Source organism: Colletotrichum tamarilloi (assembly GCF_030869305.1).
Source record: "Colletotrichum tamarilloi strain Tom-12 chromosome Unknown Scaffold_88.1, whole genome shotgun sequence".
In the NCBI taxonomy this organism is placed as follows: Eukaryota; Fungi; Ascomycota; class Sordariomycetes; order Glomerellales; family Glomerellaceae; genus Colletotrichum; species Colletotrichum tamarilloi.
The window spans coordinates 66,959-94,437 of NW_026849471.1; the positions used below are offsets into that span (position 1 = coordinate 66,959).

The 27,479-nt window shown below is 53.9% G+C and overlaps 7 protein-coding genes across 7 annotated transcripts; 5 read left to right on the forward strand and 2 right to left on the reverse strand.

Annotated features, from left to right (window-relative positions):
• Positions 1-2,034: 2,034 nt before the first annotated feature.
• CTAM01_13091 (uncharacterized protein) lies at positions 2,035-2,608 on the reverse strand (the record flags this gene model as incomplete). Its single annotated transcript, XM_060529096.1, has 2 exons — positions 2,035-2,213; positions 2,512-2,608. The coding sequence occupies 2 exons, from the start codon at positions 2,606-2,608 to the stop codon at positions 2,035-2,037; spliced, it is 276 nt and encodes a 91-aa protein (XP_060376328.1).
• Positions 2,609-4,085: 1,477 nt separating this feature from the next.
• On the reverse strand, positions 4,086-10,318 carry CTAM01_13092 (uncharacterized protein; the record flags this gene model as incomplete). Its single annotated transcript, XM_060529097.1, has 3 exons — positions 4,086-4,306; positions 7,089-7,194; positions 10,163-10,318. 3 exons carry the CDS (start codon positions 10,316-10,318, stop codon positions 4,086-4,088), a joined length of 483 nt encoding a protein of 160 aa, XP_060376329.1.
• A 1,989-nt stretch (positions 10,319-12,307) lies between these two features.
• CTAM01_13093 (uncharacterized protein) lies at positions 12,308-12,535 on the forward strand (the record flags this gene model as incomplete). Its single annotated transcript, XM_060529098.1, has 1 exon — positions 12,308-12,535. The coding sequence occupies one exon, from the start codon at positions 12,308-12,310 to the stop codon at positions 12,533-12,535; it is 228 nt and encodes a 75-aa protein (XP_060376330.1).
• Positions 12,536-12,576: 41 nt separating this feature from the next.
• CTAM01_13094 (uncharacterized protein) lies at positions 12,577-13,050 on the forward strand (the record flags this gene model as incomplete). Its single annotated transcript, XM_060529099.1, has 1 exon — positions 12,577-13,050. A coding segment is annotated over one exon (474 nt), but the record flags the coding sequence as incomplete, so codon positions are not given.
• A 5,122-nt stretch (positions 13,051-18,172) lies between these two features.
• Positions 18,173-20,026, forward strand: CTAM01_13095 (uncharacterized protein; the record flags this gene model as incomplete). The annotated part of the gene is made up of 4 exons (XM_060529100.1): positions 18,173-18,898; positions 19,144-19,336; positions 19,590-19,943; positions 19,998-20,026. 4 exons carry the CDS (start codon positions 18,173-18,175, stop codon positions 20,024-20,026), a joined length of 1,302 nt encoding a protein of 433 aa, XP_060376332.1.
• Positions 20,027-21,259: 1,233 nt separating this feature from the next.
• On the forward strand, positions 21,260-21,475 carry CTAM01_13096 (uncharacterized protein; the record flags this gene model as incomplete). The annotated part of the gene is made up of 1 exon (XM_060529101.1): positions 21,260-21,475. The coding sequence occupies one exon, from the start codon at positions 21,260-21,262 to the stop codon at positions 21,473-21,475; it is 216 nt and encodes a 71-aa protein (XP_060376333.1).
• A 3,714-nt stretch (positions 21,476-25,189) lies between these two features.
• Positions 25,190-26,728, forward strand: CTAM01_13097 (AAR2 protein; the record flags this gene model as incomplete). Its single annotated transcript, XM_060529102.1, has 1 exon — positions 25,190-26,728. The coding sequence occupies one exon, from the start codon at positions 25,190-25,192 to the stop codon at positions 26,726-26,728; it is 1,539 nt and encodes a 512-aa protein (XP_060376334.1).
• Positions 26,729-27,479: the final 751 nt, after the last annotated feature.

The window sequence follows — 27,479 nt, forward strand, 5'->3', positions numbered from 1 at the left end:
AGCCCCTATCGTATCTCATTGCTCCGGCTGGTTTGAGAGGCTCGGGGAAATCGAGATGGGAGAGACTGGCCAACGCAGGTTCTTTCCCAAGAGCCGTAGGAATATTCAAGTCATGGACAAATTTCTTGACGAGTCGGGAGTAAAAATGATGCATTGGCCAGATTTTGCCCCTTCTTTGGTCATGGCGGCACGTGTATCAAGTCTTTCCGGAACCCTGGATGGGAAGTTGGCGTGGTGAGGCTCAATTCCAAGTACCAATACGTGCCACAACCAAATAACGAGTGGATGGTCGGTAGATTTCACTGACTGAGTACTGAGGCCGATCTAAGCCGACACCAGTCCAAATAGGTCGTGTGGTAACCAGCCGTGCCAGCCTGCCACGCTTGCCTACGCCTGCCCGCAGCCAGAACTCATCATGTGCCGTGCGGTCGAGCATGAATTGCCCAATTTGATTGGACACGGCCTTAATGCAGATGGCCATGGCACGCAGCATGCGTCCTTAGTACTCGAAAGGACCGCCGTACTTGGTTTCTCGGTTGTCCTCCGAACGCTAGACGCAGAAACATTTCAGCACGCCACCCGGGAATGTGCTTAGTCGGCCGAGATGATGACTCAGCGTGACCAGTACCGCCGTCTACGGCACGCACGTAACCGATCTTCGATTGATGCCCCGTCGGTCTTGGATTTCAAGGCTTTTGGCGGAGGCGCAAGTTTCTTCAGTGATCATCATTGCCCGGAGCTCGCTCTTTCGGGTTCAGGGCTGGGCGCGTGGAGCGTCTTTGGTCGATCAATGGCAGGCAACAGAAGCAGCCGATCGACAGGGCGCAAAAATCCCTGACTATGCGTGAGATGAGCACTCTTACGAGCCACTGCTGTGAGGTCGCGAGTCAGGTTCCGAGGTGTTGATGCAGAAGACAATCTGCAGAACGACCAGTTACAATAGTGAGGTAGTCATATGAGCTGGTAAAGAAAGAAACCCTAGCCAGGTTGGAGGAGTTTGATGCTCTCATCGACTCGTGAGTTTCGCTGCAAGTAGACTTGATCGAAGGCTGTTTTCGCGGGGTTTGAAATGTTTCTGGCCGCTCCTCCTCCAGTCTGACGCAACTCCTCTTTGTGGCACGATTACCAAGTAATAGACTCAATTATCGCGGCGGATCGCTGGGCTAGTAAACGTGGGGAGGTATCCGTGGTATCCCATCGTCGCACGCATTAGCTAGCAGCTGAAGCACCCGGTGACATCTTCTCCATACACTGAACGTTTTGCAGCGAAGACAGCACCGATAGCTGCAAGGGATTGTTTGATTGTGGGGATGCGGTGCTCGATGGGCCGCTCGCCTAGACCAGCTTGACCAGGCCGGATAGCGGAAAGGAATCTGCCCCCCTCGTGGAATTCGCACGATGATACATCATAAAGTTGAACTGCAGTGTATGTACAACCATGCATCACGAACGAGGCGGATTGGCCCAATGGGGATAGCCGAGTGTTGAGGGCCGCCTTACCTGAGAGACTATCGAGTATCGACATCTGTCTGGCTGGGGTGGACATGTGCGCATCGTGTGTAAGTAAGCCCTGTCTGGATCCGTGTGGTGAAGATGATCAGGTAGACCGTACTGTACCCGTGGATGGACGGCTGAAGTAGTGGATCCGAAGTAGGAGGACGATCTTCATGTCCATGTGAACCATTGCCAGGAAAATTGGCCCACGGCAAATGGGGAGATGGGCAAATCGACTTTCCCACTGCTGCCGGCCGACAGAGTGTCTTTTCGCCTCCTCGCCTCGTACCTCCACTTGGATTGCTCCGCTGCCGGCCGTGTTTCTCGGAATCTGGCGCGTCCGATCTCGACTGTTCCCGGATGTTTGTACACACGGATGCTGATAGGCGCGGCGTAAACAGCGGAGCCATCGTGATAGGTGCCTCAATTGGCTGCAGCCTGGAGCCGGGAGCCTTGAGCCTTTTTCTCCTTGAAATCCTTTCCACTTCGTTCCCATTCCCTCTCCCGTAGGCGTAGGGCAGACGTCTCAGCCGTCCGGCTCTAGCGGATATGCACGGCCTTCCCATTCTCCTCTGTGGTCCCTTCACCGCCAACTCGCCCTTCGTCGACCAGCGAGAGGCATGCGGGAATGCCCTTGATGGCCTGTCTGCTTGTTGTCCACATGCGCATGTCTCCTTGGCCGTGGCCCGCGCACCGCTTTTGACCGTCGTCACTTGCCGCTGTGGATGTGTGATACTCGGCCAACTGGCGGCGAGTGAAATAAGCCGTTTTCCCAGCATCCAGGTTGCACTTTATCCATGCGCGTTACCTAAGGACATGCAGGTCGTGCCAGTTGCGATCACAGTGCCAGAATCGATGTCTTGGCCACTGTCTGCTGAGCCAGCGCAACCCACCCACCCCAATTCGACCAGGGGGAATGAAGCATCCTTGCGCGTTGGGGGCTTGAAATTGGCTGCACTCTGCTTGACACCATCGGGTGCTGCCAGGAAGTCGACAACACCTCCGGGGGGGACTGACCGCCTGGTGGCCTCATGACTTCATCCATCAGGGGTGCCATATGCCATTGTCGCACAATGTCCCTGATGGTCTGGCCTCGCGGAATGTCCAGCAACATGTGAGACGTATCGGCTAGAGCAACTCGTCAACTGGGGATCACTGTCTGCGGTCGAATAGCTCGAAAGAGGCGCTTTTCCGGGTTGGTTTCTGAACCTTGGCAATGATTCCATCATCATTTTAGCGGCACTTGAGGCGTCTGTCCCTTCTGCCCTAGCTGCTGCACAAGCCTCGAAGCGTTGGGAGTCAGGTATCCGTAGTCAGGAACATATGTCTCAGACAAGCCTTGAAACTTGCTTCTTGGCTTTTGGAAAGAGTGCTGACACCTGCTCGTTGCGGCGATCCATATCCATCAATTGATCCCTTTGGTGCACGGGACTTGTTCTTTCCAGAGCAGCGTTATGCAGACCGCGATGCCTGACACTTGGCATGCTGCATGGCTCTCCCATTCGATTCGCGGTGGCATTGAATCCCGATTGCTTGAGGCCGTGCACACCTTCCCTTCTATACTGCGAGATGGTGTCAAACGATCATGATCTGTTTATTATGAGTATCCGTACTCCGTACCGAGCTGACCAGATATCGATGGGGAGAAGACGGCCGAGGTCGAATTCTGCCGGTGAATTGTTCGAATCCGAGTAATAATCAAAAGATCCACCCGTATTCGATCGAATTAGCAACCTCTCGTTCTGCAGCCTGAAAGAGGCAGAAAGGCGGTGTGAGCAAGACACTTGCCCTGTGTGGACAATGCTGCATGCTGCGAGATTGGTTCCAGCCTCACGAAAAACTCAAAATCCCCCCTCTGGCTTGGGCATCAAATGACAGACGCGAAGGTCTCCCGAAATGCAAAGAACAGCCGAAAGTGACCCCGTTCTAACCATCGGTGGGCCTGTTTGATGGAGAAAAATCCTTGCTGCCGAGGTGTGCTTCCGATATTGGCTGGGAAGTTGTGCGGCGAGGGATCAGAAGAGGGCACAAGCTTGTCAAGAATTAGGTAGAGAGAGAGAGAGAGAAAGAGGGGAGTCGTACAGGACCAGGCAGGGGATGATAAGAAAGGAAATGAGGAGGAAAGCATACGGAGTACGGCAGCGACCAAAACCGAAATCGAATGAAGAACCGCTTCGAGCCTTCAAGCCGCCCGCTATCCGCGATAAAGACGCGAAGGTAAATCGAGGTACCACGCGATATTACCTTGCGGCTGTGAGGTTAGCACGATGACAACCTTGTCTAGCCACGCTTAGTCTTGGGCCATCTTCTTCTCCTCATTGCCCTGCAACGACGCTCACAGCGTTCATCAATAGCACCGGAAACGATTAACCAGTAACTCGTTGCCAGCACAACTCTAATTGAGTATTGTCTGCGGTTGTGCAACATTGTCCACGAAGATATGCGACAGTCCACGATAGCTGCTGACATGGGCTTGTCCAGGCGATACGGTTCGTAGGCGCTCATACGATAGTTGGACAGGGTCAAGCCATTGTCCTATGGCGTGGGTTGGACGGTAGGACTGTCGTGCTCCGAACGGCATGGTCTGCACATCAGTGGATACTTCCACGTGAGGCAGTATCGACCAGAGTGCAGACATCGGGGGCGTACAAAGTTTTAGTCTGCACGTGGAGTGCCTCGCTGAGGTGGTATTTGAGCTTGACAAGGGACGTGCGAGCAGAATCCCAGGCCCATGCGAGGAGGGCGTGGAGGGGTAGGCAGGCCCCAAAATCGTAGACGTTATGGTGACTGGCTTCTGTCCCATCGATCCAGTCTGGTCTAACTGAGTGTTGCAGCGATATTCGGTCGTCCGCTGGGGCATGGTAGGAATCCAGCCATGCCAGGGCCAAGGTAAGCTCAGGTTTTGTTATTTTTATTTTCTACTGGCAGCTGTCCAGATAGATTCGACGGCAAGAGAGAAAAGTGCGGTAGTGAGACGACCAACCAGCAGCGGCCGACATGGATGTTAGCCAAGGGAAGAGGAGTAGAGTAGACCTGGGAGTGGCTGTTGTTTCTGAGCTGCATACTTCAGGCAATTGGAATCACGGCATGGATAATGCGGTCAGAAACTTTGGGTCTGATGACCTTGTCCTGCTGCTTGTCGTCCCGAGGTATCCGCGCGACCTCGTCCCGACTTCTCGTGTTCCTCTGGAATCCGCGACCCGATATGGGTCTATCCTGTCTAAATGTCGTTTCTATCATTTGCCCTTTTCGCATGGCTGCAATGAGTACAGCTGTGTATGAGGGAACCTCCTGCTGTTGCTGTCTCGTTTACTCATTGACGGTGATAATACGCCAGCTACGGAGTGATACCTCAGTCGGAACAGGGTCGAATTATGCGCCGGAACAAACCGGGTGTATGATAGAAACAAAAGGACGCAAAGAGACTGGTACCGTTGGAAAAACTTGTCGTCGGGCAAAGCGGTTGCCAGCCCTGCTTTGGGTGTCGGGGAAATTACGGTTGGTTGTCAAATTCGTGATTCATAGGGACGCATGATTGAGATCGATGCAAAGGATGATGCCGACACCGTGCGTCATGACGGTGACAATTCTGAGAACGAAGTGTTTGGACGGCTGAGGGGAGTGTGGCTGCGGGCTGACGGGCGCTTGCCGCTGTCGAGTTTGTTATTCGGGCGAAATGTACGGATGGATATTTGACGGCGCATGATATGCCGCTTTGACTGGTCGCAGCTGGTTGGATTCGTTGACAGTTGAGCGTGCGTAGCAAAAGGAAGCCAAAGTCGTACGCCTCCATGTCAAAAGTTGACATGTTGACATGTTGCATGCTGGAGTAAATTCTGGGCGGCTGATTTCCTCGTGTATCCGTACACCAACTTCATGGAGGCTCTTGCTGATCGTGACTTAGGGCGGCGCAGTGACTAGCTAGTTGTCCCGGAACACTGGGCCGGACGGCTTGTCGTTGGAACAAACGTGCAAGCATGTACACATCGCCGCTAGCACGTTTGGTGGTCGTCCCGAGGATGAATTGGCGCTGAGCATCCATACAGAGTACGGGCTTGTGTGTACGGAGACGGTGCATGTACTCTGTAGGGACGTGGTAGGTATGTAGGTGCGAGGTCAAGGGCGAGAGAAAACGGCCTTTGGACTGGTTTGGTTTGGTTTAGTTTTGGACTGGTTCCCGTTCCTTCAGGGGGGCGACCAACAACTTTGGAGAAGAAGCAGACACTGTGCCCCTCAGGGGCATTAACGCTTGCTTAGTCGAATCCCAGCGGTTTGGGTCGCTTGAGATCTGTCGACGCCCTAACCTTCGCGACAGATCACTCTAGCAGCGGGCTGCGTTTCTTGGTGAACCCCCAAACCAGGGTGTCGGGATTTGCCTAGTTCATTCGAGTATAGCCCATAGATTGGGGATTGGGGGACCTGAGCTTCTTGAGCACACAGTAGCCCTAAAAGCACATTGGCGTCGGTTCCTGGGCTGGCGCTGACGCCGGCGCTTTTGTAGGAGCCACGGCCACATTGGCATTAACTTGGGCAAGGCTGTCTCGACATGCCTGGACGAGGGACGGTCGGTCGGTAGCGTGCAGGTTATGGGTAGAAAAGGAGCCCGAATTGTTGGTGAGCCTAGCGATGATAGCAAGCAAGCTCGCAAGGGCGGCAGCATATGGACAGCAGCGACAACGGCGACAACGGCGGCAATTGTGATGTGATGATTGTAATTTGTAACGCATTCAATTGCTTGCAGGACCGGGGGGGGGGGGGGATCAAATTCGTATCGGACGCCGAACGACTCGGTCGTGGAGTGAGCGGTGAAAGGTGTGACTGTGAGCGTAAACATCCCAGTGACCGGGAGGGGGGGGGCGCGGCTAGACAGTCTCGAGGTCGAAAGTCGAACACGTATTCGTAGACGATGATTTGAACATGGAGACAGGCAGGGCGCAGGCATTGCAACGGTAGGTGGCGGTTAAGTTGTTGATTTGCAAGCAGGGAATCGGGAGTCGGGAGATGACAGACTGAGGTGCGCAACTAAGGTGCCGTGGCATGCGTGGGTGCACACTCCGAGTCCGTAGTCATACGCAGTAAGGTACTCCGTCGGTAGGAAGGACTGGCGGGAGGATGTATGTTCCATTGGGCGAGTGGCGAAGCGGGCGAGAGGCGGCGGGCACGGCGGGAAAGAATGACCCAAGAATAACGGGATGCAAATGTCACTGAGGGATTTCCCCGAGGTCCCGCCACTGGCAGAAATGGGACCTGGCAGGTTCAGATTCGAAAGCAAATGGAAGGAAACGTGAAGACAACTGGAAGCACTCCTTCTCCGCTCCTGCAACAATTGAGCTCGGGAAAGGACAAAAGTGATGAGTGCTTGCAGAGTACATATTACTGTACTTGCCTTTTTGCCATTCCATTTCACCAGCTGACAAGAGTTCTGCCTCAGGTACAATTAATTCAAGGTATCTTAGGTAGGAGGTATGCGAGGTACTTCTTGAGTTGGAAGGCACGAAAGGCATTACTTTTGTAACGTGGAAAGTGTGTGGGCATCTATGCGCCAAAGCGATTGTGCTGCGCACCTACTCCGCAAGCAAGTGGTAGTAACATACCAAAGTTGAAGGTGCCGTGGGCGCCTGCTTCATGGGGAGGTGGCACGGTGGTACACATGGAGGACTGCCCAGGAAAGTGCCATAAATGCTTGAAGTGCATGATGACCTGATCCAATCAGACGTGGACGGCTACATGCCCGTGGAAGTAGCCCTCACCTCGATTTAGAGCGAGCTCACCGAGAGGAGGCACGACCGCTTCCCAGCGGCCACTTCCGGCCGAGGCCGTGCCACGGTCGTCCGTCCACCTTCACCGTCACCGTCGCCATCGCCGTTGTTACTCGGCAAGAGCAGTCACTACCCGTACTCGCTTGCAAGTTCCAGCCCTTCCATTCTCACAGTACTCCGTACGGAAGGAGTACCTTATGGATGCTTCTTGTCCAAAGTCCCACCTCAATTTTGGATAACTGCACTTTTGTTTTCAGTTCCACCGAGGCATGTGTAATTGATATGTGCCATTGTTACTGCCCAGTATCCGCCTCCTCCGATTTTCGACTCCGCATGCATCTTTTGGTTGTCTTGGAAGGCATCTTTGATATGGAGTCGCGGAGTACCCACTTCTCATCATTTTGCAGTGCAAATTAACCTGGATGGCAAGGTATGAATGTCGAATGCTCGCCGCCGCAGTCATAGGGTCGCGGGCTGTCACAATTAAGCGAGGGGTAACCAGGAGGGAAAAGGAACAAGCCCTCACATCACATCCCCTGCTCTCTATCCGTACGTAGTAGTGTACACCAAGTCGCTTGGGTTTCTGGGAAGCTGTTCAGGGTCTCCCGGTGCTCCAGCCCTCTGGAAATTTTCTGAAGCAAGGAGAAGGGAACTAACTAGTAGGCTACAGCCTACCGACCTTACAAACAGGGCGGGGGAAGCAGCACACTGTGGTGATTGACATGGTGGAGGGCGAGGTTCAAGGTAGAGGGTACGGAGGGGAAAAGGAGAGGGGAGGGGGGGCATTCCCATGGATGGGATGCAGGGCAAGCTGGATGCTGCAGCTCCTTGCAAGGAACCCAATAAAGGTTGCCTGGAGGGCTGGGCCACCCCTTCCCATCTTTTACCCCCCAATTGCCCCCCTTTTCCTTTGACTTCATTGACTGAGCGCTTGACCAGGACTGAACCTCACCAAAGCCGTGCAGTGCACCACGCAATGCGAAATACGGAGTATGGAGGACAGAAACAGAAAACCTCGAATCTGGTCGACTTCAAACCCTGGCATCTGAGCCCCCTCCCCCCCTCCGTCTCGCGTTTGGCTCGGCATTCCTGGTAAATCCGCCCCCGGCAGATCTCAGCTGCGACAAAGTCGACGTGGAGGGGTGGCCCGTCCGTCCGTCGTCTCCTCGCGAGGTCGCCCGGCCTTGAGGTGCCCGATGACAGGGGGATGCACAAGCGAAGGGAAAACCCCATTTCCAAAATCGAGGAAGCGGATGCCGCTAGCTGCCTTTCCAGTTAGCACCAAACAGCCCTCATCCCCGAGGCTATTCTCTCCAAGCGAATTCTGACTCTCTGCTCTCCAGAAAACCCACCCTTCACGGATTGGAAGCCAAAAGTGTATCGATTGTCGATTGTCGAATCTCCGGCTTCCCCAAGGACCTCGTCTTAACGATGTGTGACACCTTATCACTCCCGTGACGCGGTACGTGTACTCTGTCTCCCTACAGAGTATGAGGGTATCTCTACCCAGATGGTGCCCCCCCCCCCCCCCCGAGACTCCATCGTAGATTGAGCTTCGCTGCGAAGCAAGGGACTATTCCTTGACGAATTTCGGCCAAACGATCGGAATTTAGCACTCGCGTCAAAAAGCCTACCTCCCAAGATCTAGATTTCAAGATCGCAGAGACGACACGAGCTTCAATGTTCGCATTGAGAGGCACGAATAGATTGAAGTCACCAGGCTAGCTGTATCCAGCTGCCTTCTCCAGTGCTGTCGTCTTCCTGATTGTCCACACGTTCAATCATCACTAGCTACCTCGACTACGTCGCGTCGCGTCTCGCTCGATCGCACGCTCCTGATGGATGGGAAACTCGAGACAGGATGAGCCAGCCTCAGCGTTCGTGTCTGCACCAACACCAGCGCACACCTAGGCCCTAGCTTGGGGAATCGTTTGACAAGTCGAACTTGCGGGGAAAACGCTAAGATAGCCCCCGAGCTACTGGTGGGTGACAGGGACAAGCTCGACATCAGACACTTTGTGTAAGGAGACATGTGCCGTCTCAAGCAACAGGGCTTACAACTTATATCGCTTCAGGGGAATTTGTCTGCAGACTCTAGAGTGAGTATCAAGACGAAACTGTGACTCTCGTGTAGTGGATGGAATCTTTCTTGTACCATTCATGCCCGTTTCTTGGTGGCGCACTCTTGGTCAGCTCAAGGGGGCTCGTCCATAAAACGTGTGCTGATCGACGAGATTTCTACATCGTAAATACGATGGTGGCTTCTTCTGCTACAGTCCGAGCCCCTCATCTTCAACCTAGGCGTTCACCAAGCCGTTGGAAACGTCCGATATTCAATCCTCGAGGCTTGGCCAGAAAATAAGTTACGCCTTCGTCCCATCAGCAGCTGTTCTTGTCGCAGCCCCGTCTATAGACGCAGCTCAGGAATCGACCTTATGGGCTCCACACCAATTGACAGATCAAGTGTAGGAAACCGCCGAACCCCTAAGCATCATAGTCTTAGGGTGATCGCCAGACCAGAGTTTAGACCACCGTTTGATCCCAAGCCCTGGACCGGCGCGCCAAAATAACCTTTGAGCGCGACCGAGGTGCCAGCAAGATCCTCGGTGACTATACAAACCTCTAGAACTCTATCAAAGTGCGGTTCTGCGTGCAGGCTATTACCGCCCTCACGAGAAAACGCACAGGACCACGCAGCATTTGTACGGATAGGACAACAGCGCAGAAACGGAGCGAATTCTGTAGCCAAGCATTTGTACACCAGACCGGACCAGGAGATAGTGCCAAATGACCGACGGTGTCAGAACCAGGTGAGGAGGGAATGTTGGTTTCCATTTCGTCGCTGCTCACAGACCACAGGCCACAATCCACAACCCACCCGAATCCACTCGGTTGTATGTATTTCGTACTTGGTAGCACAATCTCTGTCGCGGGCGGAGAATATTCTGGTAGCAGAGCCCCGTCACGGACGCCGGGGCTAGTGTTGTGTTCAAGACGCCGGGCTCAGAAGTCCCCGAGGCGTCCATGCTGTTTTCGTCCACCTGGATCGACTCTAGTGCAAGCATTCTCTCAACTCCGCCCGAGTCAGGGTCCCACACTCGCGGAGTCTAGATCGCGGGCACCACACGGCAAGTCCCTCTTCAATGTCTCCCCCTTGGCCGGCACCATGAAAGGCGGCCTCTGCTTTCTTTGTTCTCTGTCCGTCGGAAGAGGACACGGACAAGTTACGGGAACGCGTCCAGACAACCGGCTGCTCCTTGCCCGATGCAGTCGAGTCTCAATCGCAATTGTCATTCCTCAGCTGCCGTGCCGAGACGGCCCCGGCGTTGGCGATGACGGATCCGACAGTGCACAATGGCTTCGGGAGACGGCAGTGCTCGTACTGCTTCCTTACGGTACGCATGTATGCACAAACGAGGTACCCCACGCATCTACACTAGGCTTCCGTCTGCAACTTGGGACATCTGGCTGTCTGGGTCGCTGGGACGTGTGCATCTCGTCGGGTTTGGGTTTTGGTGATTCGGATATCCAGATTTGCAGGTGTTGGCAATGTTTCTGCAGATGCCAATGCAACCGTAACTGAGCATCTCGACGATCGACAAGGGCATCAAGCTGAATGGCCAGTGATAGATGGAAGAGTCGGCACATCAGCCCCCCTCCCAAGCCCTCAAAGCCAAGGCGAGGCAAGGTGCAGGGGAGGGGGAGCATCAATCTTCACCTTGCATCGCTCGACCTGGTTCGTCGATGGCATGGGGGGAAAAATTGAAGGGAAAAAAAATGTGAGAGAGAGAGAAGGAGGTGGACCCGGTCACGGACTCCTTCCCAGTCCCCACCCACTTCATCATCCATCAGGCTAGCGCAGAAAAATGGCGCAGATCTCTGTTCTCTGGGGCCTAGGCTCTTGGTGTCCACTTTGGATCCAGAGGAGAAGGAAAGACCCCACCGTCTCGCGTTCCTACCTTCTCTCATCGCAGACCCCAGCATCCATGCCCCCCCGAGTTTCCCAAATTCCCAAGTCCCCAAGTCCAAAGCCAAGCACCAGCCTGAAGTCGACATATCCCTTTGACCATCTCACGAGACCTCGCAACTCTGCGTCGTGCAGTGTGCGTCAATGTTCATATACAAGCCCCATATAAATATATACCTCTCTCCGCGAATACCCACTCTGGGCCGCCGCCGGGCCACCTGCCTTACCTACCGCAACACACACCAGATCCGACATTCCCACCTCACATGCCTGTCGCTTGGGTGGTCCCTCTTTTTTTTTTTCCTTTCCTTTCTCCCTTTCTCTCCTTTGCCCTTCCTCTTGGCTATCAATTCTCTGTTTCCTTGCGCTAGATGCTTGATGCAATTGGAGGTGAGGTGGATGCTTGAGAATCTTCGCTTTGTAGCTCGTCAGCTCACGTACCTTGGACACAGGGTCGCCCAAAAATTCATCACGATCCGCAGCTGTATTCGTACACAGACGAACACCGTCACTCTGTCCCACTCGTCGGTATTTCCCTCGCGCCCAGCTGGCTGCATCTCAATTCCCGGTATGGACCACCACAGCACGAGCAGGGCACCTAGGCCACGCCGCACACCAAAGACCGTCAGCGGCTCCTCCCAGAGTCCCAGAACCTAACGTCAGGGAACCCCAAGCCAGCTGTGGGCATCCAAATGCACACCACATACACCACACACACCACAAGGACCACATCTACGACCAGGGGAAGGGAAAATTTCAACCCACGGTGCCGCTTCTCTCAGCTCCGCGGCCGCGGTCTTCCGGCCCTGGACCTTGCTTGCTGGTGCCTCGACCTGCCCTGACTCCCTCCTACCAAAAACTCGACTTTCAGCTTGAGCGCTATTTGCTCGGTACCGAGGCACACGTTACCATCAGTTGCGCACGTTGAATGCCTACGCCTACCGCCCACCAGAGGTACGTCGATCCGCAGTTGCACACCTACCTACTACACACCACACACTCATTTCAGCCCGCGCTCCCGTTCCGCGACGACGCGGCTGTGAGTCTCCTATTCTGGCTCTATCTCCTTCTTCCCCATCCATGTGTGATGTGCCGTATAGTGTGCCTACACTTACCAAGCTCTGTAGCGAGAACCTTACCCGCTGCCCTTTTCCAAACTTCAGGTTGCCTATGCAAGACCCAGGCTCACCAGCCGTCGCCGGCTTGTCTCCCTCTCCCTGGCGCTATCCATACGCATGATCAAGATCAACCCATCCTGGAGCGCTTGCAGACGGTCGATTCGATTTGTACCTACCGCAGCCAACCCCCATCCTAATTCTTCCTACGCTTTACTGTACGAGATACAAGACACAAGAAAGACGGTACACTCGTTGTGCGCCTAGGCATGCTTTCAGGAGCAAAGGGCATTGCGCAAGTTTTGAACTTGCTCGAAATCATGGCCAAGACCATGCCCAAGCCTTAGAATTTGCCGTCTGGAGGGAGTGCCACGCATCCGGAGGTGCAGAAGCAGGTCGTGCAGCATCCTGCTCGGCATGTCGTCGTGTTCTGGAGACTGGCTGTGCCGTACCGCGGACAGCATGTCTTGGGAGTGCGTGCGGATGTCATGCCAGCCAGTCAGATGGCTTGCCACGCCCTTCACCGGCCACACGCCCCCTTTCGCCGCCACAACTATTTGATTCCCATCCGCTGGGAACCTCGACCGTAAAAATCCCAAAGGTTGAGCAGGGAACAAGGGCTCTCGATTCTCATGGTTGGGGCCCTGCTCGCTGGCTGCCACGCTCTCGTGGCTGTGGCTCTCTGAGTCTTTGCTTTCTCAACTGCGGTGGTTGACGGTCCGCTGCTGCTAGCTACCTACCTTCGTACGCGGCTTTGCTCGCTGGCCAGGCCTGCACAACCATGACCGCCGCCTTTGTTATTAACCAGCTCTTCGTGTGCAGGAAGATATTGCACAGCGATCATGACTGCGTATCCATCACGGAGCGCTCACGTCCTCGAAAAGACTAGGATCAGGCCCGAATGCGTTTTCTACCCTCGGCCACAATGGGCCATCCGGCACCACCCATCTTGTTCCCTTCTCTCCAAGCATTTGGTGTGGCGTCGTGAAAGGGGAGGGGCGGTCTCAACTATCATTCCTCCATTGAGAAATGGAAATCCAAATACCAGTAAAAATCCACACCGACCGCTGCATCACGGAGCAAGTCATCGCCGACCCATCCTATTCCATAGACACACGGCATCCTGGACTTTTCCTCGATGAGTACAGAAGAGTCAAGACGGTACGTTGCGTTTCATTCAATACTCTCTAATCAGGTATTTGTCCGTAATCGACGTCTCTCACGCAGTAGTTCTTTGTTTGTATGTTTCTCGTCGACCCCTGCTCGCGAGTCAAGACGGCGGATCCGACACCGGGCAGCTGCAATAGGTAGCTCTCGGGAAGGGGTCCCGATCTTTAGGTCTAGGTAGCGACCAAGTTGGGGGCAAAGAAAAGAAGCTTTTTGCTCTTTCCAGTGGAATCCTTTAATCAACTCTTCTCGGCAGACTCCGTCACGCGCTGAGAGCCGAGAACAAGACCGAATGCCATTGTGCGATTTTCGTAGACATTGACTCGAATCGACCGAGTTCCTAGTCGACGACTCGATACAACCAACGAGACATAGGTCACGGGAGCCAAGTCATCTTTCTCATCGGGATTTTCGGGTTTCGGTTTTCCACGGGCCACACCTTGGACCCGACATGCTGTCAATTCCAGGTCGAATAATATCATTATTATATGACATTTCTCATTCCTTCTTTGATGGGCGATAAGCATTACGTGCATAGAATTCCAAGGGCATTAGCAAATTTCCCGGCACCTACGAGCATCCCAGGAGGATTGGGGTACCAAAGATTATTAAGACGACAAGCAAAATAAGTGCAAGGAAGGCGCACGTTCCAGCCAGTTAGTTCAACGGCAAACAGCTTCATCGAGCCCGTGGGTGAGCAATATCAATCTGACACGCGACGCGACAAGTAATCTCTAGGTTGTTGCGAATTATCTAGAGTCATTGGAGTCTAGTGTCCAGAGACTAGAGTCCAGACAAGAAAGGAGGTTTGGTCATTTCATTGATTCGATCGTTTCACCCGTTCCGGTCGGAGTCGAGCGTCGTCCAATGGATGGGAAGACTGGATGAGGGATCGAGGTGCTGACCAAGAAAACGCGAAGCAAGCAGTGAAAGAAGAAGCGACGCCATACGCACAGCCAAGGTCTCAAGTCATTCAGTCAAGCCACCGTACTTTTGGCTAGTCCCGGCATCCAGAAAGCGGCGTCGCCAAGCTAAGGGATCCTCAGCTAGTGAGTTAGTACGCAGAGGACATGCGTCCCCAAGGTGGTTTAGCTGCGAAGCGCACTTTCATCATGCCCCAGTATCGGCATCATCATCATCATCACCACCACCACCATAATTCATCTCCTGTACCCGGGATCCGTAGCGTAACATTGCGAGCGCCCGCGCCGACACCAATCTTCAGACACTGCGGTCAAAGGCCTAGAAGCACCTGCCATCTGCCACCTCATCTGCCACCTGTCAACTCGTATGATTACCAGCTACGTTTGTCTACTAGGCTCGAATGTCTACCGTAGTACTGTGTTTCTATCTACCTTGGGTGTCGACTGCGATGGAAGGAGGGGGGAGGGGTAGGCCACAGGCAGGTATGTAGGTACGTACTCCGTACCGCAGAAAGAATAGGTTGGGAGCCAACAGCACAAAGTACGCAGTTACGTACCGAAAGACGCTCTTGATGTCTTCCTCCTACGGACGGATACAGCCAGGATGCTTTTAGCAGTAAGGAAAGTTCCCAGGAAGGCACGAGAGGCATACCCCTGCAAAGCGAGCAGTGAAGTCTGAATCTCACCCTCACCTTTTTACCTCACCCCCCCCGTCCCGACGCAAGCAGCCCTGTGGGAGACAGAGGAAAAGCACATGGATGATTCTCACCTGTCGCCTATCTACTTTGGGGGGACATCTCCAGTCTCCAAGATTTTGTGACAGGGGTATCGGTACGTACCGACTTCTACACCGTGTCGCTGGGACTGCAGCCTTCTTTCACACCCACCTTCACAGGGCGCATGCTCTTCCCATCTTTCACGGCTGCAGTCACCTATCAACTCGCATACCTCAAAGACGAGGGACGACGACGACTGACGACGACGATGATACAACTGACGACCTCGTCTGTACCTCGGAGGATACGTACCTCCTGGTCTCTGCTCCTTATACTCCTCAGTCCTTACTCCTCACACATGTTTATTATCCTTCTATCTGCAATTGGGCATTTGCAAAGGAAAGTAGAGAAAGGGAAATGCCTAGTTACGGAGACAGGAAGATCTGGAGGATAGACGGAGAGGACAAATGCCAAAAAAAGAAGAAAAAAAGAAAGCTCACCTCGCCCTCCTGTTGCTTGATCGGCTCCTCTTCTGAAGTTCTGGGTGTGTGTTTTCCATGCCCATCTTGTGCCGATTCACCAATCACTGCTCGCACTCCCCCAGACTCGGTCGTCTGCCCAGTTACATTTCGGAGCAGTCTCGTCGTCAATTTTCCATTTCCTAGGTATCCCAATAATTGCTGCCCTTGCTGCTCAGTCTGATACTTCCGTACTCCGTAGATACCTGACACCTTATCTTATACGTAGACAAGGTACAGAGGAAGGTGGCCTCCCTCTGCTCTGGCCTCTGGGTTGTAGTGTAAGCATTGCCAATTGGGCAGGGCAAGAGCAACAACCTTGGAAAAGGCAACCATACCCACGACTTGGAGCTGAAGGCTGGAGTCTGGAGTCTGGAGGTGTCTGTCTCCCGGGATTTCACCCTTCCACCTCACTCGTCCATCACTTCCACTCACCCCTTCACTCCCAGTCTTCACCCCCTTCACGGTTCACCCTTCATCCTTCCACTCTCCAACGCATCCTTGCCCACCGCACACTCACAGGCCCGTCGACGCGTCTCCACCTGCTGCAAATCAGCCCTCGCGCTGACCCGTCATTCAGGCGTTCCATTATTTCTCTCTCTCTCTCTTTCTCCTCTCTCTCAAGCTTACCCCATTCTTCCTATCCCTCTTCCGTCGCAAGTATTAAATTCGTCTTCCTCCCGGGAACGGCGCTAAGATCGAACTCCCCTCGTCATAAACCTTCATTGGGTTTACCCCCTTACCCCCTTCCTTAGCTTCGCCTTCCCCCTTCACATTTCCCACACACTGGTGCTTCACCGAGCTGAGCGAGAAGGAGAAAGAGAGAAAGAAAGACCAGACGCGCCAGAACTCAGAGAGTAAGAGAGGCTCACTCGACAACAGAAAAAAATTTACCCCATCTTCATCTCGCTCTTCTTTCATCTCACTACACACACACATACACACACTCACACGCTCCGCCCGCGCGCGCTACTTCTCTTTCCTCTGACTAGCACCACGGGAAAACCGCACTACGCAAGACACACGCACGCACGCACGCACGCTCTTTGCTTCCAGCATTCGGCAGCGGCAGCGGCAGCACGAGCACGTACCTCACTCGTCGACGTCGTCAAGTCGAGTAAAGTCGGAAAGACCAGAGGAAGGAGCATCCACCCTCCGCCACCACTCGTGCCCACCAGCCCACTCACCCACCCATCTCGCCCTCCAGTATCCGTATCCGTAGACTACGTACCTACTTTCGTACCAAGGCCAAGGTCAACCACGCCCCCCTACCGCACGAGCATCGAAGCATCAGCACCCTCCACTCAGCTACCTTAGCTACCGTACATACAGTCTACGGAGTATTCCTACACCTCTCTCTCACCCGACACGACACTACCGTACCTCACCCAGCCTGTCGAAAGCTGTGCTGGCTGTACCAGATTCTCCTCGCTCTTGCTGCGTGTGAGTGAGTGCGCACTGCTCCTGCACCAACCAACGCATCACCCAACTCATCACCACCCTCCTCCGCACTGCAGCACACCGCGCTCAGTCGCTTCTTCTGCGTTGCAGCACCTGCATCCCACAGTCTCCTGCATCCCGCCAGCCAGATCAGACAAGAGTCAGTTGCTTTCTCGGGACTCCCATCTGCCATCTCGTCAAGTCAGGTCCCGACCTCTACACCAGGCCAAATCCAGACACACGCCAACCCCGATCAAAGAAGAGGCACACCCTACGCTATACGCAAAGAGGAACCCTTCGACATCCCATCCTCCTCGCCAACCCCACTCAACCTTTAGTCTCCCTCTCCTCGGTGTACGTAGTACCTACCCTCTCATACGCCTACGGCACTGTTCGCCGCCTTTGGCCCAGGTTCCATACACACACCCAGCTCGTGGGCCTTCCCACCCCTGTCCTATCTCCGATCCAGACGCTAAGGACTCGCTCGGCCTGAACTCAAGCGGAGAGCCCAGCCCATCCATTACTACTTAGCGCACTATTTTAGTGTCGCTCTCCCCAGGCAATACCGTCAACCTCTTTCTCAGCCAAAGCGAGTAAGAGCCAGAGGAAAGAGAAAAAAAAAGAGGCGTCCTTTCCGTGATCTGGCAAAGACAACGCTATCCTTGCCACTTTGAGAGATCCTCGCTCAGGGCCGTGGCTAGCGACTTTGTTGTCATCACATCCCCATTTAACCATAAACCCGAGCCCTTGGGTGGCCCGCGCTATCTTGGCCGCCATCTTTATACACCATCGTCGCGCCGCCTCAAGTCTCACTTCACTCCCGACATCACTTGTCTACTACTACTACTACTTCTTCCATTATCCTTCTTTTCGTTCTTCAAGTGCAAGCCCAACCCGCTACCGCTACTTGAAAGACCGCTTCCTGAGCCATCCCATCGACCGCTCTTGCATCCGGAAAAGAAGAGAAAAGGAACCGCCTACCACGAACCTGCGAACCATTTCCCCGTTGGCTTGAGAACTAAGGACTCTCCGGCCAATTCTTTGCGACCCAAGACGTTCCTCTGAACTGTTGCATGTTCTTGGTCCCAACGCAACACCAGTTCGTTGACAACCACGCATCACTGCTCTCTTCAGGCTCGCCACAGCTTGGAGGTTCCCGCCCAGAAGCCGCTGCCATCAGCTCGCTCCTGACTTCGCTCAGCACCTCTATGGAACGCAGTGCTACCGAGTACTCGCAGTCAGGTTTGCCTTCGCCTTACCCAAGCAACTGCGGCGACACCCGTTCTGAAGGTTCATCTGCAGATCACGCATCTGCTGCGCAATACGCGACCCAACAAGAGGTTCGCCCCAGCAACTACTCTACCTCAGCGACGCCCACCTCCGAGTACAGCGTCTACCCGCCTTCTGCGCGGTCAGGATCCTTCCCTGAACACATTCAGCGATCATACCATCCTGCTAGCAACCACAACGGTGGCAGCGGAGGCATGGCGCAACAAGCAAGCAGTCCGTCTTTGCCCCAGCAAGATGGCCGTAACCATCAGGTCCCTCTGGCCAAGTCTGACCACGATGTACCCATAGATCCGTCGATAGAGGCGCCGAGTCCTACCTACGCGTACGGACAACACTCTCCCTACGGTCCTCCCCCCGGAGACATGTCGCACTCCTACCAGCATCCCGCCTACCAACCCCGTCCCGATTGGACCGGCTACGGCCAACACAGCGCCGGTCCCCTGACTCCCGCAAGCCACGTCTTTCCCCCGACACCGAGCTCTGCCCCTCCTCAGGGACGACCCAGTCAGGTAAGTGAAGGTAGCAGGCGATGAATTCAGGTGTGCCAGCGCGTCAGGAGGAAAAGTTTGCGCCGACTCTATTTACGGTAACTCATCCGAGCAGTGCTCTGCGCTGCAGGATCTGAGAGGCAACCATCCAAAGAGAGGGGGTTCTTTCAGAACTAACTTGGCAGCACGGCCGTTGGCGCAGGGTCGGAGACTGGCACACGCGCGAAATGTCGTCCAATGGAGGAACCAGTGTACTGACGTAACAGTTTGGCAACCAGGTATACTCTTTCGTTCCAATTCCCGGTGCCCAGCAGCACAAGCGACCCCGTCGACGATATGAGGAGATTGAGCGCATGTACAAGTGCGGCTGGAATGGCTGCGAGAAGGCTTATGGCACATTGAACCATCTCAACGCACACGTCACAATGCAGTCTCACGGACAGAAGAGAACACCTGAAGGTACGTTTTGCTGCACAATCTAAATCCCGAGTCGTTGCTGGTGGCGAATTTTGTCGAAATCGCGTTCGCGTTCACGCTGCCAAGCGGTACGCGGGACTAGCGTCGTACATCCCGCAGTTCAGCGAGCCGTGGTTTTTCGCTTGTTTGACCCAGTGCCATCCATGCACATGGCCTAGTGTCCGCGACAAACTTACGATAAACGCGTCAAGACACTCTGGCCGCAATTCACGGAGGCTAACATTATGGGAAACAGAGTTCAAGGAAATTCGCAAGGAATGGAAGCAACGTAAGAAGGAGGAGGAGGCCGCTCGCAAGGCCGAGGACGAACGTCAGCGTCAAGCTGCGGCCGCTGCACAGGCCGCTGCCCAGAACGGTTCAGGTGATCCTCAGTCTGCACCCGACGGCTCATCGTCAGCTTCTGCATACGCGCCTGGTCGCCAGGTCCAGTTGCCGCCCATCGGATATCAGCCTTCGCAGTACCCTGCGCCCCCGTCTGGAGGTGTTGCGCAGCAGCCTCTGCCCGAGTACAACGGCTCCCACATGTACTCGGCCAACTACCAACCTCAGTCTCCCTACGGCCAGCCGAACCAGAGCATGTACAACTCACGTGAGTTTCGAATCGTCCGTGTGACTGACCTCGGCCAACTAACTGTATAGGCAGATAACGGTGCTCAGGCTTCAAGCCACTGAGGACGGCTGATACGCCAACGAAAAGGACCCAACCGTAATGATGAAAGAGGAGATGAGCTTGTACATTATCGGGTTCCCTTTCACACGACGACAGCCGCACATCCGTAAATGTCTATACTACGAACTTTCAACTTCGTTTCTTTCGGCTACTAGACGCGCGGCAAAATTCTGGTTTACGAAGCGATATCCGCCACTTGATGGCTTTGGGATTTTCACGTTTCGATCGAGTACACGCACAGCATGGTTTCGATGCGTTACCAACATTTTCACAGGCGCCTCAGGCACACCCGTCTGAGGCTTGATCATTGACATCGCGATGCGATGCTGATGTTTCTTCCTCGGTTTTCTTTTCCCCACATAAGATGATGCATTGGGCAACGGCTTTTTCCTTGGACCGGTGTGGTTTCTGCATTTACGAGAACGGTTGAGAGGGGTCATGATTTGACGAAACGGGTGGAGGCTCGCTTTGGTTGGCCATTTATGGTCTCAGTTTGGAGAGGGTTTCTTGACATGGGCGCAAACTGGCTCCGATCTGAAAGACGTCACGGGCTCGGCATTGATCTCACAGCAGTCTTACCCCCGAGCAATCGAGGACAAAGATGCTCTGTGATGATTGGGAAAAGGACGACCGGCCTGATGCCTGGGGGGTTCAGCACGATCGACGCCCCAACTCTCCATCCTTTGCAGACGATACCTTTTTCCTTTTCAAGACTTGGGTCCCTCGAGGGAGCTGCTCTTCTCGGATGGCGATAAGGATTTTCGGAAAATGGGGACTTTTTTTCTCGGTAGAGGGCGAAAGCACAGGATTGGCAAGGACGGACCTTTGGAGTGGCCGAGATACCTATACATACACGGACGTTCAGGGCGTCGACAGAATGCGTTTGACAGTTGATTTGCTTTTTCGCGGTGGAAAAGGAAATGTAAAAGATTTTTGAGAAAATACACCTCTTTCACAGCATTACATACATACCTACATGGCAGTCTGACTCGTGATGTAACTCACAACTGAGCTTTGAGTGGCGATGAATTACCCAAACCTGCAATGACAAAAACCAAGGAGTCAAAATTGGACGAACACCGTGTGTACAGTGAGGCTGAAAGCTGAAAGAAGCTGAAAGCCAAACTGAATTGTTGCAGAATTGCCATTTTGGGGGAGGGGAAGGGGGGGGGGGGGCAAGGATATATCGGTGCTGAACCGTCGTCTAATGACGCAGATGGCAAAGTGTGGGCGTAATGGTTGGTAGCACCATTCCCCTTGCAAGCCTAGTTTTATTTTTCTTCATCAAGCGGCATTGCACTTTTTACATGCATGGTCGACAAGGATTTCGCGGGGAAAAGAGACAAGGGTTCGGTTTTAGGATCTTTTGTGGTTTGTTGGTTCGTTCCCGATGTGTTGGTGTTTGGTGTTGGTGTTGGATTTTTTTTTCTCGCCAAACGGTTTTAGTGTAGAGCTGGGTCAGCTAGCGCTGGTAGGTAAGGCAGGCTGGGGCGGAGGGAGGGAGGGGAATGGAGGGGAGGGGAGGAGCGGGGGAGGGAAGCTAAGCTGGGTTTTGGCTTAGTAGGTTGGTTCGGAGAGAAAGGATCTATGTGTAACTGACGCTACGGGAGTCGGTCGGTCGGTCGGTCGGTTTGCTCGCGTGTGCATGAGTGTGTGTGTGTGGAAGAGTATGTGTGTGTACGTGTGTGGGAGCCGTGGTGACATGAGGATGGATGAGTGGCGCTGCTTATTCTTACATTGATGTGAATGAGGGGTTGTTTGTGGTAGGGCATAGGTGCGGTGCGGATAGCTGCATGGAATAAGGTAGAAGGAAGGGGTGTTTGGTTGACGAATGACAATGGGATTGTTGCTTTGGTTGTTGGTGAAGAGTGTTGGAATGAGGACCTGGTTAAGTGAAGCTCTCGAGGTGGCATCTTGGTTTTCCTCATTATTCTTAGGGTCTCTATGATTGTCAAGGTGTATGTATCGCAGTAACGGGGGAAAAGAAAAGGCAGAAAGAGAGGACAAGAGAACAGGAGAGGCCGCCGAAAAGAGTTTTTGAGTTGCGGGACCGGACATACATGTGAAGTTCCGGGAGTTTGTTAGCCAATACACTTCCAAGGTTCCCGGTCTTATAATGCATCTGCACTTCAAGGGAAGAAAGGCAAAGTCGGAAGAAGAGGGGGGGGGGGGGGGAGGGAAGGACGAAAGTAGAGTTCTGGTTATTGACGGGTGATTGACAGGGGCCGCTGCTTCTTTTGAAAAAGCTTGTGCAAACCTTCGACTTGCTTGTTTGCCTTCCTCTCTGCTTCTATCGATGTTTTCCTTTCGAGTTCTGTGCATATGCAGGATTCGGTGGGGTTGGAGAGTGAGGACAGACTTGCTGGTGACAACGAGGCGTTGCTTCTGCCCCTCCTTTCGAGGTGGAGGGATTGGGATGTCGTGGATGTGTAGGATGGAAAAGAGTCGGTGAGCATGTGTTGGTGTTGGTGGTGTTGGCGTTCAAAATAGGGTCAACGCAGTGCTTCTTTTCCTACGGTATGCTGGTTGGCTCAGATGCGATGACGAGGGAAGTGCGAGGGAGCACAACCTTATGGAACCTTGAGTCAGGAAGGAGCGATGCAGTTGGTGATACAGGTGAGAGGGGGTGCGTATGAGAGAAGGAACATCATGTGCACCTACGTTGAATTTATTTTGGCGGCGACAACGGTGCGAAATGATTATTGGGTCAATTATCGAAGTCACTTCGCTCAAGGTATTCCTCGTACACGTACACACACCCACCCAGAAAACCAATACGCCGAAGGGTGCGAAGTGCTGCATCCAAACGGCCGGTATTTTTTTTGTTGTTTAAATTTTGGGTTGTGTTGTACTCCGGGTACAGGAATCAAATAAGCAAACAAACAAACACCAGGTCACCTTTGCGGTTTTAAACAGGACGGCACAGCGGACCCCTCTTTCCCTGTTTTTTCCCGTTGGTGGCTCAGCGGTTGTATTGGGGGCCGCGCCAAACACACGAGACCCTGCATATGGGCTCTTGTTTTTTTGATTGAGTTTGCTTGCTCCCTTTTGGCGCCGATGCGGTTGTGGAGTTTTTATGGTTTGGAAAATGGAAAACCCGAGTGAATGGAACGGCGGGGTGGTGACGGGAATTCGGGGGCAGGGCACAGGGTTAAAGATGCAGGAGGTGAAGAATGCTTCTTTTTTTTTCTTCCGCATTTAATCCTTGGTGTCGATGATACTAGCGTTCATGTTAGTTTATTGCGTTTAAACTACATCCCGTAGTCTCCTTTTTCCTTAATGTCGGGTACACGTGTCAAGCACCCGTCTTTTTTGTGTTTTTTGGCCCCCAATTGTAACGTGAAGGGACCATGGGATGCATGGGAGAGAAAAAAAAGTCGGGGGTCCCGGAGTGGGTTCTTCTATGGATATCGTGGACGGGTTGGTGGTGGGGAGTTTTCTCTGGTGGTGGTTTGTTTGTGGGATGCGGGTTTTCCGAGTTCCGGAGGAAGGTGTGGGGATGGGGAGGATTACGGATGTCGCTTCGGGGCGGGGCGGGAGGGTAAGAGACGGGAGAAGAAGACGTTGGTTGCTTTACGGAACCGAACGGCGGGTGGATGCTCCACCAAGTGGACGGTGGGCATTTTTGGGTTGTTTGTCGGTTTAGATGTACCCGTATCGATGCCGCTGTTCGTCCTCCGCACCTGACCCCAATTCTTGGGACGGATTAACGGGATGGCAGTCGGGTCTTGTTTTGACATTCTTGGCGGGAGCTAGAGACGGGTAGCAAGCACTCTTTCTCCCAAGTTGCGACCCAGACGTTTCTCGTTGGCTTGCTTCCTCGCCCCACGACCACGGTCATGCACTGAGGTAGGTGCTCGCCTGGAGCGATGAATGAGTACCTAGTAAGATTGCAACGCTGCTCTGAGGCTCGCTCGCTCGTCCGCGTTGTGGTTGCGAGTCACCCAAGTCTCCTGAAGCTTCGAAAAGACAATCCACCTTACTTACCTCAAGCTCATTACCGAGGCGCTCCAATACTTAAGCCTACGGACCTGAGAATCTACAGTGCTGAGTCTCCATTTTGGCGGCCCTGGCGGTCCGGTAGTGTCGTTCCGCCTCTCCCACCTTCCACCACCACCACCACCACCACCACACCACACCACACCACCCAGGTGAGATGGGTAATCTTAGCAGAGGTTACGCATGACGTAGTCTGCAGTTCTCAAACCTGGAACATGTACCGATACAGCGGGCATACGACAGCAGCATACGAGTCGCTGAAGTATCGCATACCTAACACCCTCTGGCCCCTTCCTTCCTTTTGTTTTCGCCGGGTTGCCGCATTGTCTCGAACGGAAACGAAGCTAGATGAGGGGAAGGTCTGGACCCGTCTATTCTTGTTGGCAATTTGCTGTCTACCTCATCATTGTCTGAGGGAAGGAATCCCCCGGGTGAGATGGAGGGGGAAGGAAGGGGGGGAGGTCAAGATGGATAAGCATGGGAGGAAAAAAGGTAGGTAGGCCGCACCAGACGTTGATAAATCTTGGTTGCTGCCTCGGCAGGGTCACATTCCTCGATCTTTTTCTCTCTCTTTCCATTGCTCTTGGATTTTTTTGTACCTTCCAGGTCTCGCAATCCGGTCGCGTCAGGGCTTGCTTTGCTGCCCCGCGTGCCCTCCGTCGCGTCTTTTGGCCGGAACAACCTCAACCTTATCTTACCTCCTTGTCCTTGACTGCTACAGACGACCTGCTCGATATTTCTCAACTGCACCTCGTTTTTCCAACTACTTCGGCGTCTACCTACGGATACCTACTTTCCTCAAGAAAGTGTATTTTCATAGGCTGGATTTGCCCAACGACCATTCCAGGCAGCCCCGAGCTGCATCATTGTCACTCGTTCTTCCCTCGTCTTTTTCACCGCCCACTCTTCTTCCGCACCCCATTCCATCGCCAGCACAACAATAAAATTCCTCGGTGGGCCTCTGTTTTTTTCCAACAACGACTAGCTCTTCCTCGAGAATCGTCAGCAACACGTCGCTTTCGTAACAGCCATTCAGCCATTCAGCTATATCATTCGCTTGATACCCATCAGAATTAGGCCGCATTTTCTCCGGGCCTCGAGTTATCCGACGATTCTCAACTAAGGTTCGGACGGTAGTGGGGACCACTCCCACCATCTCCAAAAAGATGACCGCCGGCGCCTCCATCGACGCCCCTCTCCGGCCCGCCATTTTCAAAAACTCGGGCCTGCCAAAGTCCGACTCTTCCGTCTCCACCAGAGCTCCATCCTGCAAATCCATCCGCGTCACCGGTGCCCATCCTCTCGGCTCTTTGCACGTACACCAGCCCGTCGACTCCTCCCTGTCGCAACAAGTCACCATGGACCCCAACACCGTTCCCGACGATGACGAGCCCCCGCCTCTAGCACCCATCGAGTCTCTCGATGTCGCCGCCAGCGCCAACCAACAGGCCTCTCAGCATGAACACCAGCTTGGAGGAGGAGATGTTGTCCTTGTCATGGACTTGCCTGCTCACTTCACCGTGGGCTACGATTCTGTCTCCTTCACCGCCCGCGAGTTCGTCGGCGTCAGAGACATTCCTCCCGGCTCCCATTTCTTCTGGGTCTCGGAGACGGAGGCTAGCACCACGCGCTCCGGTTTCTGGATCATCAGCACGGCCACCGAGAAGATCCACGTCATGCAATGGGACAAGTTCAACGAGGTCGTCGGCGAGCCCGCCAGCCAGGTCGAAGCCCGTTTCCAAAAGGATAACATCCAGGACATTTACCCCAAGCTGGCCCCCTACCAGATCCGCGCTCTCAATGCCACCGTCAAATCGGCTACATCCGGTTCTTCCAGTCCCGAACCCGAGTTCGCAAGAAACACCAACATTTGGCAGCAGCTGACCAACGCCATCACCGCGCCTCTCTTGAGCAGAATTACCGCCCGCCAGGCCAGTGACTGGGCTGTGCATACCTCGGACCGCGTGAGGGGGGCGCTTATGCTTCCCGCTGAGCTCGAGCTAGAAAAGAGAATGCCCAGTGTTGTCGCGAGCACAGAGCTGAACTTTACCTTTAGCCAGGGTGCCAAAACATACGATGCAGAGAGTGTCGGCGCTCAGCGTACTGAGCAGGCAGTTGATGCGACTGCTCACTTGCTTTCCAGCGGTGCCACCGACGATGACGTTGTCGGTGAGCTCCAGTTTGCCTTCATTGTCGGTATGCATCTTGGCAACGAGGCGTGTATCCAGCAGTGGTGGCACATGCTGGTCTCCATCATATTGAAGAGCTACACACTGCCTCTCAAGCGCCCGGAGCTGGCCCGCTCGCTCCTGCAGACCATTACGGCTCAGCTTGTCTACAACGAACGCTACCTCGATGGGTCTGTTCTCGACTACGGTCCTTCATATGCCCGTGACCTACGCATGGCCCTCATTGTCTACAAGCGGCGACTCAACGAAGTGCTCCTCGGCCTCAATTCGCTTGCCACTCCTGAGCAGGCTGCCGTCGGTCAGGCCTTCTCTGAACTCGAAACGTGGGTTTGGAAGTTTGGCTGGGATATCAGGAGCGACTATCTCAGAAAGGGAAAGACCATGCTAGAGGACGGAGAAGAGGTCGAGCTTGAGATGGACGACCTTGAAGCCGAAGATGAACGTGGCGAGTTCGCTGCTGTGGTCGTTGAACTGGATGAGAGCGGAAAGCAGAAAGACCTCGTCTCATGGGATTAGGGTTCCGGGGTCAGGCGCTGGTTGGAAGCAAAGGAGAAGCGTCGTCGACACTCACAGTCATGTGCCAGCAGCAGCAACGGCACCAAGGGAATTAACACCACTGCCACAAGCACCACCGATACGGGCACCTTTGGCACAGATACCATTGGTAACCCGCTTCTGTCTCCGGTTCGGCCCGTGGGTGTGAAGCCTCGCCGCTTCTCATCTCGAAGAACCTCATTCATTGATATGGTTCGACCAAAGTCTCGCAACTCGAGCATGACGCATGTTGACTTTTGAGTATGGGCATCAAAGCAAGGATGGGCATCGTCATTCAGCATCATTCAGCGGGGAGTTTTCAGGTGTCGGTTTCTTCTTGGCATTTTGTTATTTCGGGGCATTGAGCATCGATCGTCTGGGCTATGGCATTGTTTGAATTTCAATCATCTTCCTTTTCCCGACTATGGCTTGTTCAAGGGCTATTGGGATGGTTTAGGTCTGCGTCTGTGGTATAGGCTGGCGCGTGAGAAGGAGGATTATAGGTGGTATGGCACTCATGGCTTGGTAATTTTGATAGGCCGTTACTTTGTATGACTGTATGTCCAGCTAGGAATCATCCCTTTGCTACATGATGTGTTTATTTTGAGTTGTGAGATGAACTGTGGTGCGGTTCACCATATGGGGGTTGGGAAGGGGGGGGGGGGGGGGGGGGTAATCCCTTTGTCTGCAGGTGCATAAATTGCCGTAGGAGAGACCTGCTGACTTGGACGGA